The sequence below is a fragment of the Haliaeetus leucocephalus genome, unplaced genomic scaffold, assembly GCF_000737465.1.
Source record: "Haliaeetus leucocephalus isolate CR32 unplaced genomic scaffold, Haliaeetus_leucocephalus-4.0 Scaffold137, whole genome shotgun sequence".
Classification (NCBI taxonomy): domain Eukaryota; kingdom Metazoa; phylum Chordata; class Aves; order Accipitriformes; family Accipitridae; genus Haliaeetus; species Haliaeetus leucocephalus.
In genome coordinates, this window is record NW_010972573.1 from 1,346,860 (window position 1) to 1,360,450 (window position 13,591).

The 13,591-nt window shown below is 39.2% G+C and overlaps 1 protein-coding gene across 1 annotated transcript in view; it reads left to right on the forward strand.

The window, feature by feature from the left end:
* CDH6 (cadherin 6, type 2, K-cadherin (fetal kidney)) overlaps positions 1 to 13,591 on the forward strand; it is a 47,379-nt gene that overhangs the window by 13,623 nt on the left and 20,165 nt on the right. Inside the window, exons 2-3 of the mRNA XM_010585977.1 lie at positions 10,533 to 10,827; positions 12,339 to 12,458. Of these exons, the coding sequence (XP_010584279.1) occupies positions 10,533 to 10,827; positions 12,339 to 12,458 (415 nt within the window). The remainder of the gene's footprint in view (positions 1 to 10,532; positions 10,828 to 12,338; positions 12,459 to 13,591) is intronic.

Genomic DNA, 13,591 nt, shown 5'->3' on the forward strand with positions numbered 1-13,591 from the left:
TTAGGAAGAGGAACAAATAAAACTGCATTACCACAGAAGAGCTGAGCAGCACTCAGCTTGGGAGAACATGGAGACACCTATATCTAGTTTGTAGCTTAAATATTCATTAAGATCTGATAACAAGTTGTCCCTAGAGAGAAGGGACAACAGAATAAGGGACCTTTCTAGTTTGAGGTACTGCAGTGCAGGACAAAAGCTCTTGTGCCGTTGTCCCTGTTTAATCACAGTGAAGAGCAGCAGCAGCAATTGGGGAACCCAAGAGGGAGAAGAGTAGATAGGCCCTAGGCAATGTTGAAAGGATTGACATTTTCCAATTGATTTTTTGCAAAGCTGATTAGCTGTGGTTGCATGTTTGCACTTCACGTTAGAAAACCTGTTTGTGATTTTGAAGGATGTGTAATAAAGGTGTGAGTCACCAGAGTATGGATGTTTATTCTTAGCTTCGTAAGTTTAAAATAGAACAATAGGTTCCTGACTACTGTTTGGGCAGCCTGTTCCATAAACCAAGGATCACAACATCAGACAAACTGTTGTCCCTGTCTATCTCAGGCCACGCAGCCTCACATATAGCCCTCACAAAAAGAGAATGAAAGGAGCCTTCCAGCCTGCCTGGAGGGTCCAAAGTGAGAGTGCTTTGCCTCTTGTCCCTGGTCAAACAACAAATTTGTATTCCAGGGCTCTTTATACTCTATTTCTTACTCTTTTTTTTTTTTTTTCACTCCAGCACCCTTTACTTTTATTATAGTGCCTTTTCTGTGTTTTGTTTGTTTGTTTTGAAATCAGATGCCACCATCTTTTATTCTCAGTTTGCCTTTTGAGTACCTGGTTGCTTCTGAATCTTGAAATGTTCTTAGTCCTTTTTGGTCCATTCATTTCCTGAAGTTGTTCAGCAGCACAAAGCTGTTTTGTAGCTTCTCTTAGTGTCATTCATTTACAGGGAATAGATTGGCACTCCTACTTTTGAGAGTGAATGAGAAAGATCACTAACATTTTGATGCTCTCAAGAAACAGAAAGATAGCATCACCCTGGTGGGGTTTTTTCTAGGTGTTTTTTTATTCCTCCTATAGTTCTTGATATCAGGACAATCTTTTTTTGTAGAAGATACTGCTGTTACTGAACACTTCTATCTGACATCTAGCTTTTTTCCCCATTTGCAGTGGGTGAAATTTTAGCTTTTTTTTCTTTTTTTTTTTAATCTCATGGAATTTTTTTGGTAAAAACCTCAGAGTTAGAGCTAAGAAGCAGTACTTAGGCTAAAGGAGACCCTTAGGGGGCATTATTGTTTTACCCTTTCCCTGGTATACTCTGAGGTGGTTACCTTAATAAAACATTTCATTTGCATTTTAATAGTCCAAGTATTGGATCCCTGTATCATTTACAATTTTTTTTTTTTTTTTTTACTGAGTTTTTCTTCTAGCATACCTGATTCCATGCAATCAGGGCTGATGCTGATAAGGTTTCCTTAAAAAAAGTAGCTTGTCGTTATGAACTTTATATAAAAATATAGTCTGTTATGTATTATTGTATTAATGGGATGCCACAGCTGAATGAGCCATGGTTTAAAGAATTTCAGGTTCTGCTATACAACCTCTTATAAACAAAACCCAGAAAAATAAGCACAATGCAAATAGGACACAGCATATTTTCCAACAGCTCCAAAGAGACCAACACCCCAAAATGCAGAAATCTCATATAACCTCAGTAACCTTCAGTGGTCTATTTCATTAATTTACTACAGATTTAATGTTTGCATGCTAGATTTCAGTAGTAAATCTTAACCTTTATTGCTGACCAGAACATCACACAGGAAGAAATGTATGCTCTTCAAAATGGAAGGAATGGAAACAGGATAAAAATGCAATGTTCTTGAAATAGGAGTTATTAAAAAAAAAAATCCAACACATAATGAATGGTCATACATTAGAAACAGCAAGAGAAGGACAAAAAATTTGAGTGTTTTAGTCATGGGATGATAGGGAAAAGGTAGTTTGATATGACAATGAAAATGGCAAATGTTTGTACCATTTCTAATAGAAAGGAAAATATCAACATTATTGTTCAAAGACCTGGGTCTATTCATACAGAAGGCAGGCCAGCTGAAATGCAGCAATTACAGAAAAATGACTAGTATCATCATCCCTTCATATCTGGCCTGTTCTTCACTGGCTCTTTTTGGAATCCACTTGACCTGAAAACGAGAGACTGGGGTTGTAAACAGGATTCCAACTGAGGACTCAGAAGTGCCTATTTTGCAAGCAAGGACTGTATATAGACTGGTAGCCTAGCAAAGAAAAATAATGAGAGCATATGGGATTATTATGTATAAATGTTGGATGAGGAAGAATGTATCTATGTGGGAAGAGGTTCTTAAAACAGAAAAACAATGTTGGCACAAGAAATGCACATCTAATCTGGAAAACAAGACTCTTTCTAATCACCAGAGCAGTGATTTCTTCAAATAGGAACTGTGTACCTGTTGTGCTTTTTTCTTCACTAGGCATAGCGGGAAGCAAGCAAATTAAAACTGCGTTAAAAAACTGAAACACTCAGGAATCAGTCACACTGAGCCATATTCAGGTTTACTGTATTAACTATAGTATAGTAACTATACTTACTATAGTAAACTTGTCACTTTCTATAGTTAACTAATTTAAGTATTCTGTAAACTGTGACATCTGTAAGTTCAAGAAAGTGACAAACAATGAAGACTGCTGATTGCTTAGGACAGCTGATCTTGGGTTAGTGATGAGATGCAAAAAGTGCCTGTTGTAGCAGTCTAACAGCCCCTGTGTGGAAGTGCTCTTTCTGACAGCTGTACATCTGGAATCGTGGTGCTGTGATCTGGTAAGGCTGGGTCTGTTTGCATTTCTTTTTTAATTTTGTCAAATATTTTTTGTTGTTTTATCTTCTTTGAAAATGACAGTGCTTGAATCTTACTTCAAACTCTGGCTGTCCAGCTCTTTTGAGGATGTAGAGTATAAATCTTCATATGATCTTCAAAATACTTTATATAAGAATGGAAAGAAATCACCTCTTCTAGTTTTCTAAACACCAAGAAAAGTTGGAAGCACTGTAGCATCTTTCTCCCATTGTCTTCCAACTTCTTTTTTAACATTTATCCTCCCATTTTTAACAGAAACTTAAGCTACATTTTTGAAAGAGTGGTCCCTAAGTGTAAACTAAGTCTTGACATAACCTTCCAGATATCTGGCCTGAGCATATAACTAACTTCAGCACTCTAGCCTCTCTCTCTCTCTCCATTGGCCACCTCTAAATAATTTTTAAATTAATTAACTGCTTTCAATTAAATTTTATAGAAGAATAAAGGTGCCAAAACCATTAATTTCATATACGGTTTGGAAGAACAGTAGTTGCTTAAGGCAAATAAACCTACATCGTGCCTTGGCTGTTTGGTCAGTTAGCTGTTCCATGAACACACATATAAGCCACCACCAACTACAGCCCTTGCTGTCTCTTCTCCGGCCACTATTTAGGGAACACAAGAAGTAGCAGCATTTTGCAGTCAAGAGGCTTTGAGGACACGGGCTGCAGCAGGAAGTATAAAATACCATGCAGTGGACTAAGTGATATGAGGGAGAGCAGGATGCTTTGCCTTAGGGTGAGTCAGATAGAGAGGTTATGTGGACCATGAAAGGAACCAGACCTTAGCATAATTGAGGCCATAAGAACATGGCACACACGTCCATAGGAAATCTGTCATTTCTGGTGATGCTGGATCTTGCTGTGGATCTTGTGGAATATCTTTCTAGAAGAAAGGAACTTTTATGGCTTGAAATAAATGATTTGTGTAGGCATTTGCCCTGATGATACATGATATAGTGTGTGTATATGTAAGTATATGGAACACATATATAGTGTTTGGGGGGTGTTTTTTGTGCATTAGGAAGAAGTCTATACTTAAACTTCTGCAAAATATACGTAAACACTTGTTGCCTAATGTGCAAAACCAATGCCATTTTCCTTTTAACATGGAGGCACCAAGTGGAGCAAAAACTTTGGCAGTGATTATTTGATGATATTAATGGTGCTGATTAGGATATTAACTGTTGATGCTATAGGGATACAGAGCACCAGAAGAGAAACAGAAGAGTGCAAGTTGTTATTATTCTGAAATAGAAACTGTGTGCAATATTATAGTATTAGCAGTTTCATTTTAAGTGCTTTAGTTTTTCTGAATGCTGTAGCATTGCACTGTGTAACCTCAAGCAATACATGTGGTTGAGTTTGTTAATGACTAGACAGGGCTCTGCTGTTTGGATCTATTCAATTTGGAGCAAAATCATGTGCTATGAATACTGCCAAGAGCAAACCCATAATTCTCTTTATTAGCTACCTACCAACTGCCTACTTACTATTTTAATAATTGGTCTCTATTTCATTATTGTGTTAGGAGACAAAAATGTGACCACAGAAACCCCAGAATAGCAAGTTTCTCTTATAAATACAAACAAATAATAGGACACAACAGGCAGCTTATTTCTGGATAATCGTAGGTTGATGGTTCAGTGTGTACATCCCAAGGTCTATTGACTTTGATCTTTGCAGAGGTTCAGTAATGACTCTGAAATTCAGCAAGTAGGGTGTTATATTCACAACAGGAAACAGAACTTGGTCTGCAGGGTGGATGGAAAACCATCTCACCCACTGAATTGCCAGGTATCATAACCAGCAATATGACATTAGTGGGAGCTAACTGCAGTTTACAGCCGTCTTGCATAACCTAAAGCCACTTCATAAATGAGACTAACTACGTTGTTTAAATCAGTGTTATAGAGTGAGGTAGAGGAGGGATGTTATTTCATTCTGGAGAATATTCAGAGCCTGCAATTTCAATTTTTTGGACTTTAATTACCACAGCTATAAAAGTACATTTTCAGTACAACCTTGTTACAAATATGCGTGCTAGAAAGCTGCATCTCTCTAATGTATTCCATTCAAACACAAAAAAAAGTTAGCGCTTAGCCTTAACCTATTAAAATATATGGGATCTCACTTTCATTATACAGTCTTGGTCCTGCTGTTTCATACAGTTTCATATCAAATTTAATTTAGCATGGTTAGAAAAGGGCCCTGAGGCCCCGCCAGCCCTGACTGTCCCTGCCCAGGCCCAGGCCCAGGCCCCCCCCCCCCCACCCAGGCCCAGGCCCCCACGGCAGCCCCCAAGGCCGTCGGCCCCAGCGACACCACAGCAGGGCCGCTCTCCGGCTCCCCACAGCCCTGTCCTGCCGGGCCATGGGCCCTGCCAAGCCAGGCCCACCCATGGGACCATGTCCTGGCCCGGCCTCGGCCTGTTCGCCTCCCCAGGGTTGTGCCCGATGCCGGGGGCTGGGGCTGCCCCGGTGCCCCCCCGGCTGCCCTGCTCCCGGCTGGGGCGGTGGGACGGGTCCTGGCTGCCAGGCCCCGCCATGACCCACCGGGGGAGCCGCCATCCCTCACCTCTTCCAAACACACTAACGCTGCTTCTTTTGTAAGCACTGCCGACATTTTGGAGTATAGCTCATGAATTTATAATACCAGAGATGGGCAATAATGAATTGTACAACTTAATGCAAATTGGATCTGCTGTTTTCATGCCGTTTCAGTTTATAGCCTTGTTGCAAAAGCGCATGAAACATGCCCTTAAATTCTTCCCACATACGTAGCTGAAGTAATTCCTGTTTGTGTAGCATGGGTCCAACTCAATTTTTAAAACCCTGGTAAATTTTCCTGGAGTGTTGCTTTAAAGTGAAGCAATACTGTCTATCGGAGATGAAGAAAAATGCTGTAAATACATTCACTCGGGGGAAGAAAGAAAAAAAAAAGGCTCACGGTGCAGATACTTTGAGCACAGCTTTCACTTGCCCTTTCCTTTTCGTCGTGCTGAAGACACCCGATTGCCACCACCCTTGGCGCTTTCAGAGAGCTCTGCCAGAAGCGCTGCAGAGAAGGAGATTACTCCAGATTGTAGCTACTTTGAAAAAAACCCCTCTCCTTTTAAAGTAATTGTGTATGTGACAACAAGCAGAATGTCAAATACAGGCAGCTAATGCTGCAGTCCTGTATGCACTTTAAACGCCTTTTCCTGGAGGCCTGAAGCCTTCCCTGTTTTCAGGACACCGTATTTGAATCTTTTGGGCCAGGACATTTGGGGCGGGGGGGCACAGGGAAGAAAGAACGGCTGGACAGTTTTTATCTGACTGTAGGTCATTAAAAGCGAACCAGATGGTTCACTTAACAGTGGTATTAAAGTAAAATGAGTAAAAGTATGCCTAGGGCATAGTAAAATGTTTAATTTGTCTTTCATCCTCAGCCTTAGCCAGTGATTGATGGACGATTTCACAAAAGTGTCCAGATTAGATTCTGAATGAATCAATTTACTATAATATTAATACAGTGCAATTGCTGATGCATTTACTTTTTATTGCATAGACTTACTTCTTCACAATTTTGCTTACCTTTGAGGTATGGCTCAGTTCAGTCACCAATTGAAGGGAATGCCTTTGAGTAACACTGAGTTTCTAAGGAAATAAAAAAAATCTACCTTTAAGTGGAGCCCTAAAAACCTGTGGCTGAATTAACTTTGTATTGAGGAATGGTAATATGATACAGCCCAGCTGACATGAGCACTATGTCCCAAGACATTTTATTCTATCCCATGACTATCTGCCATGGTCCATTTATCTGTCCCATGACCGACTTTATGCAGAGGATAATGGACACTCTTGCAACACAGGTTAGCAGAGTGAAGCTATAATATCTTTTATTGGCTAGGATCAGTCCTGCTAAAAGCATCTGCAGTATAATTTATAGGCGTATCTCATCACAGCAAACTTCCTTTGCAATGAGGTGTCTGGGTAGTGAAAAATAACTTCAACTTAAAAGGAAAGAGAGGTGTTGTTATTACTACTCATTTCATCCTCATAACTTAACAATGGTGTTAAGTTTTATATACAAAACTATCAACTGTATTTTTAAGTGCATCTCACCTCCAGGCCCTTCTTTTTAGCCTCAACTTGCACATTTATTTCTCCTTTAATTTTATTCCCAATTTATTTTTTTTAACTTGGTTACGGTAGCAATTTCCCTCTTCATATAGGTCACACAGGCAAAATATTGCTTTCAAGATAAACTGACACTTAAGAAAAAATAAAACAGATGATTGCCTTTGCTTGGATAAAACTTTTCTACCAAGCAAACGGTCAAGGACAGATAAAGTAATCTAAAATAATAAATCATTTTTTTCAGATGTTTTCCTCACAAGTGAATGTTACAAATTTATCATCTATGAGAAACTTTTCTGGAGATCTGCTTGTTTTATCTAATATATAAAACCAAAACGGTTTTCTGAAAAGAAGGGAACAAAATCCAAACTATTTTGGCCCAGCTATTAAGCAGTTGATGCTGGGGTTGTGGTATAGGCCTAGGGAACATTTATTTTCAAAAGTTAGTGCTTTTGCTGAAGGGCTAGAGATTGATCTTTTGATGATCACCTCATTCTCAATATTGATGAGTCATTACACTGAGGTATACTTTGTCTTGATATCCAAAGTCGCAGTCGATCTTACATAGGTGGGTTAACTGTGGAGGAGGAGTGGAAATTTCATAAACTATGGGCTTGGAAAAATGACACAAGTTTCCATTTTTAGCTCTTTAGGTGGTCTGGAAAAGAATATTATGGCAGACAATTCCCAGTGGTTCCAACACCTTTTCTAGCTTGACCTTTTTTGCTACCTTGTTCATTGAAACTAGTTTTAATTAAAATGATGATAAAAATGAGTTTGGGATTTCAGCCTGTAATAAGTCTCACAACAGCACTATTCCATGATTCTTATGAATTAATGATGGTCTGTTACTGAGGGCTGTTTTTGTCCCAATATGATACAGACAAAGTTAAAGAGACTTTTAAGGCAAACAAAGTTGAATTTTTGATGTGAAACAATCATAAAAAATACACAATTTTCAAGACAAAATTCTTTCCATGCCTTTCCTGTTTCAGGTTGCCTTTGAGGAAAATTACACTCCAATGTCCTATTGAAATTACTTTCCGCAGTAGACTTCTAGTCTGACTTCTTAACAAGCAGGTCTAACAGATATTCATCAGAGGCTGAGGTTATATCTAGTAAACCATATAATTCCTCCAGGCCCTATGGCTGAGTGTATTGGCCAACCGAATGGGACTTGGGAGACCTAAACTCTATTCCAGCTTCCAAGACTAGCCTTCTGAGAAACTTCAAGATTCTATGCTTTGTTTTCCAGAAAACAGAGCAAATGGTATTGACTGCTTTTGTGAAGGGTTTTGAAATCTGTTTATGAAAAATGTTGCATACAAGCTATTGATTGGTACTTGTCGTGGTTTAACCCCAGCCAGCAACTAAGCACCACACAGCCGCTCACTCACTTCCCCCCACCCAGTGGGATGGGGCAGAAAATCGGGAAAAGAAGTAAAACTCATGGGTTGAGATAAGAATGGTTTAATAGAACAGAAAAGAAGAAACTAGTAATGATAATGATAACACTAATACAATGACAACAGTAGTAATAAATGGACTGGAATATTCGAGTGATGCACAATGCAATTGCTCACCCCCCGCCAATCGATGCCCAGTTAGTCCCTGAGCAGTGATCCCTTCACCCCCACTCCCCCCAGTTCCTATACTAGATGTGATGTCACATGGTCTGGAATACCCCGTTGGCCAGTTTGGGTCAGCTGTCCTGGCTGTGTCCCCTCCCAACTTCTTGCGCCCCTCCAACCTTCTTGCTGGCTGGGCATGAGAAGCTGAAAAATCCTTGACTTTAGACTAAATATTACTTAGCAACAACTGAAAACATCAGTGTTATCAACATTCTTCTCATACCTAACTCAAAAACATAGCTCTGTACCAGCTACTAGGAAGACAATTAACTCTATCCCAGCTGAAACCAGGAGACTACTCCTATTATCAAGAGGAACGGCTCTGCGCAAAATTACATGGAATGCCCATTTTCTCCCTGAAGGAGAAACTTAAGAAGAGTGCCTCAGCATGTCTGCTAACGATTAACTGTGCTACAGTTCTGATATTTTGTTATTGGACACTTTTTGTATGTGTGGTGACAAAGAGTTTTGCCCTTAAAGGCAGACTTAGTGCATGGAACGTGTTTTCTGTAGGGACCATAGGCATAAGCGCAAGCTGTGGAGCACTGTGCCACCAAGTGGATAGTCAGTAGGCTGCCAGCACAGCACTGATCTGGGCAGAAAGCTAGAGGAAGCCTAAAACATTGACCATATGGTCATGCTGGAGGCTGCCCTTCCAGCATGGTAGGGGCATAGCCAGGCATTGGTAAAGTCTATGTGAAGACTTTCTATGTTCTTTCAACCCAGAAATCTTTCTTTTCTACAAAGCATGTTATCCAACAATGCTAAGTACTTTGCCACATAGTCAACTAGGTGGTTTTTTTCTAACTTGTATGCAGGAAAAGAGAAGCAAAGAACTGGTTGAGAAAGTCCAGCACTCCTGACTCCTAAACAAGTCTTTCCTATGAAATCAACAATTTCCAGGAATCTGCTACCTAATAGATTTTTTTTTTCCCCATGAATTTCACCACCTATGCCCTGACTTTAGAAATAATTTTAATGTTTCATTTTTTTATTTTCTATTTTCTCTAATGTAACAACAAAACAAATTGTAGTTGATTAGCTTTGATTTTAAGGCCAGGGGGATAAATAAGCCTTTATCAAAGGAACAGCCATGAGAGTATGATTTAATCGGTCATACCTTACGTGTGTGCTAAGCAGCTTTTCAAAAGATGTGGAAATCTCCTGGGAAAAAAAAAAGGTGATGTTTTGGGCAGCTCATGCTTTGTATGCTAATTACCATCATTCTCTTATTTCCCCTGCCCCCACCATGTTTCAGCTTTGTCCGGGTCCCTTTGGATAAGGCAGCCGATCTCTTCACTGCCAGTGCTCTAACAGTCTAGTATGCCTGCCTGATTCTGCTCTTAGTTTACCACATCTGTGAATGCATGTATTTATCTGCTATTCACGTATGTATTTAGTATGTCATCATGTTGTGCACTGTGTGGTATATTACATAATGTCCGTGGGGCCTAAGCGCAGAGCACCCCAGAATATAAACTTAAGTGGCTGGCCTGGCCACTTTTTAATTCTTTGCTTACTGCAGTTCCCAAATCCAATGTTTTTCCACTGTAGGATCTCACTGTCCTACATATTCCTAGGATTCCACCCAAGCCACTAGCATTTAGACCTGACTGATGTATGCTTAGCTTGGGAAAGTGATCTGCAGCTTCCGTTCATGATTTCCTTCAGGCAATTTCTTATAATACTGCAGACCATTTCAATTCCGACATCAAGACACAACTCGATCAATTCACTGCTTCTACTGTGGTAGCATCTCATTTCCCAAAAGCAGTGTACAGCCTTTTGGCTGGGTATTAATAATAGTAAAGCATGTATCAAGGTGTCAGTTAAAGTATCTAGAATTGTGTCCCAATTATTTATTTTCCTTTCTTTCTTTTATTCCCATTTCACCACCAGCTTCATTCAGACCAGGATAAAGGAGATGGATCACTTAAGTACATCCTTTCTGGAGATGGAGCAGGAGACCTCTTCATTATCAATGAAAACACTGGTGACATCCAGGCCACAAAGAGACTAGACAGAGAAGAAAAGCCTGTATACATACTCCGTGCCCAGGCTATAAACAGAAGGACTGGAAGACCAGTGGAACCAGAATCTGAGTTCATCATTAAGATCCATGATATCAATGACAACGAGCCAATGTTTACAAAGGACGTTTACAATGCCAGCATTCCCGAAATGTCAGATGTTGGTAGGTGCTAACTATAATTGATTTCAGTGTCTGGTCTGGGGTCTTTCTGTGGAGCTAATGAAGGGCCCAAAGTTTACAGGCACTGAAAACAGGCATCCGCTGGTTGAGTCTGGAGTAAAAGCACCTCAGCCATTTAAAAAACCCCACAGTCTAACTCTAGGAAGATAGTGACAACAGTCTGCTGGAATCAGAGGTGCCAGCTGAGTGAAACCCACTCCCTCTGTTGTACCACAAAAAATGCAAGTGAATACAATCTATTTTAGTTCACAGTGAAAGTGAGCTGAGCTAAGCTGTGTTACGTGACACTCGTAAAGAGTTTAATACGCTTTGTTAACATGATTTAGTAGCAGTATAATAATATGGTAATCCACGGTCACCTAAGCATGTCCATACCACCCCTAGATCTGTTCAGCAACACTTCTTTAGTTCAGGAAGGTTAAAAAAAATGGAAAAGGGCAGGTGCAGAAGTGGTTGTACACACTTTAGGAGCGAAAACTGTAACCCGAGTCAACTCATCACTGATTCTGAGATATGCCATTAACTTCCTATGACCTTTGTTGCTCTTTTCATGCAAAAGAAAAGAGCTTCTAAGTCTACTGAAGTCCATTGAAATCTTTCTATTGATTTAAAATGTATCAAGCTGTAAGAATCAATCAATAAAAGAGAATAAAATAACTTGCTTGAAATATGATTTTAAGATTGGATCTTTTCCAGAGAAGTTGACAGGTTTTGATTCTTTGTCTCTGATTCTTACGGAGGTCATTTGGATTTCTTTGTCAGAGAGCGATGTATGGTTGAACTGCAAGAAGCACACTTCTAATCCGAAATAGTATCCAGGGAGAGGAACATTAATTAATCATAATCAAGAATGAGATTAAAATAAAGCTCAAGCAATATGAAAATAAAGACTTTGGGGCATACTCTCTCCTCTCATTCATGGGACTTCTCACATGGATGAAACCTCATCTGGTGAAGAGAGAACCTAATATTCACATTTTAATATGTGAAGTGAATACTTTATTCACAAATCTGTTTTAAATGCCAAAACGTAAGCTAATTTTTTATGTTTGTTAACACTTTGCCTATGATTCAACACCATTTCTTTCTCTAGAAGACACATGAAAAAAACACATTTACAATCCTATGTCAAACACCTTACAAGCATGAGTAAATTTGCAAAAGTATATTCTTGACCTAGATTCAAACTCTGAATGCCTTCAATATCTGCAGAAGGGTGCGCTTCTGGTCTCTTCATAAGAAATATGATGAAGGTTCTACATATCCAATCAGTAACTGTGTATTTTAATGAACTGAGAATAACCCAACTATTATTTTGGTTTTGTATCTATGTATGTCCTTTATGAACAGAGAAACGTCTACAAAATAAGAATATCTCTAACTTCTTCCCACAAGTTTGACCTGAACATAAACTATGCTTTTTCTACATCGTAAACTGTCTTGGCCATGAAAAAAACCTGTGGATTTTTATTTTCTTTAATTTATCATTGCAGGTACCTTTGTTGTGCAAGTCACCGCAACTGATGCCGATGATCCTACATATGGGAACAGTGCTAAAGTTGTCTACAGTATTCTCCAGGGACAACCATATTTCTCTGTCGAATCTGAGACAGGTCAGGGGACCTTATCTGTCATTCTATGACAATGTCTGTAATTCAAAATGACATGCTAAGCCAAGCTAGGACATATTAGACAAAAACTTCAAAGAGATTACATCTTCTTCAGTGCAAAATCTGACAAACTTAATAGGGCAATACATCTGTAAACATGACACCTACATTATTTTAATCTTACCAGCGAAGTCTAATAAATACAATTAATACTGGATGTGAACCAGTTTTCAATCATTTTTAACAAGCGGTGGGTACAGAGACTGCTGTGGATGCTTAAATTAAACCAAATAGGTTGGCTTTTAGATGAAAATGAGAAACAGGTGGGTGTGGAAAAAAAGTGCTTAATCCTCATAGATCTTCATAACGGCTAAATTAAGACTGAGGGTTTGTTCGGGTAGGGGTTTTTTCCTCCTTCTGCTTCTTCAAAACTTGTTTAAAGTAATTATAATTTCTGTACATCTGCAACATATCACTTTAATGCTAATTTTATGAAAGAAATCTTAATTAAGAATAATGATAGAAGAGGTAAAATTGGCTGTTGCGCTACACTAGAAGATCACAAATAGAATCCCAAACTTCTGAGTTCTGTTTTTGGAAGGCATTTAAATTATATACAGTGACTGGAATTTTTTATGGTCTGAGTAACAGACAGCCTTGGAACCTGTGCATATAAAACATAGAACTCTGGCTGACTGAATCTGCTGTATCATTGACTATCTGACTACATAGATAGTCTTTTCCCAAGATCTATAACAAAATTCTCCAACAAGAAACAAAGGATCTCAAGAAACTCCTTAAATAGGAACATTCACTGTGATAGGTTGCTGGAAACCAGAGAAACCGGTTCTCCTCAGCATCCTTACAGGAAGGAATGGATTATCCCAGACAATTAGTCAGGTTTTAGCATTGTTTCTTAAATAAATCTTAGAAACTCAGGCAGGGGAAAGGAAGGAGAGATTAGATGTCTCAAAGAAGAACCTGAGGTGAAAAAATGTACTTAATTCTGAAAAGTGAGAGCCAAGATCAAAGGGAGCTTCCCTTCAAGCATAAGGTATTAGATAATACAAGCAAGGATTTTTGCACTGATGCACTCATTCTGACTTGGACAGTACACTATGTGCTCTTCTATCTAG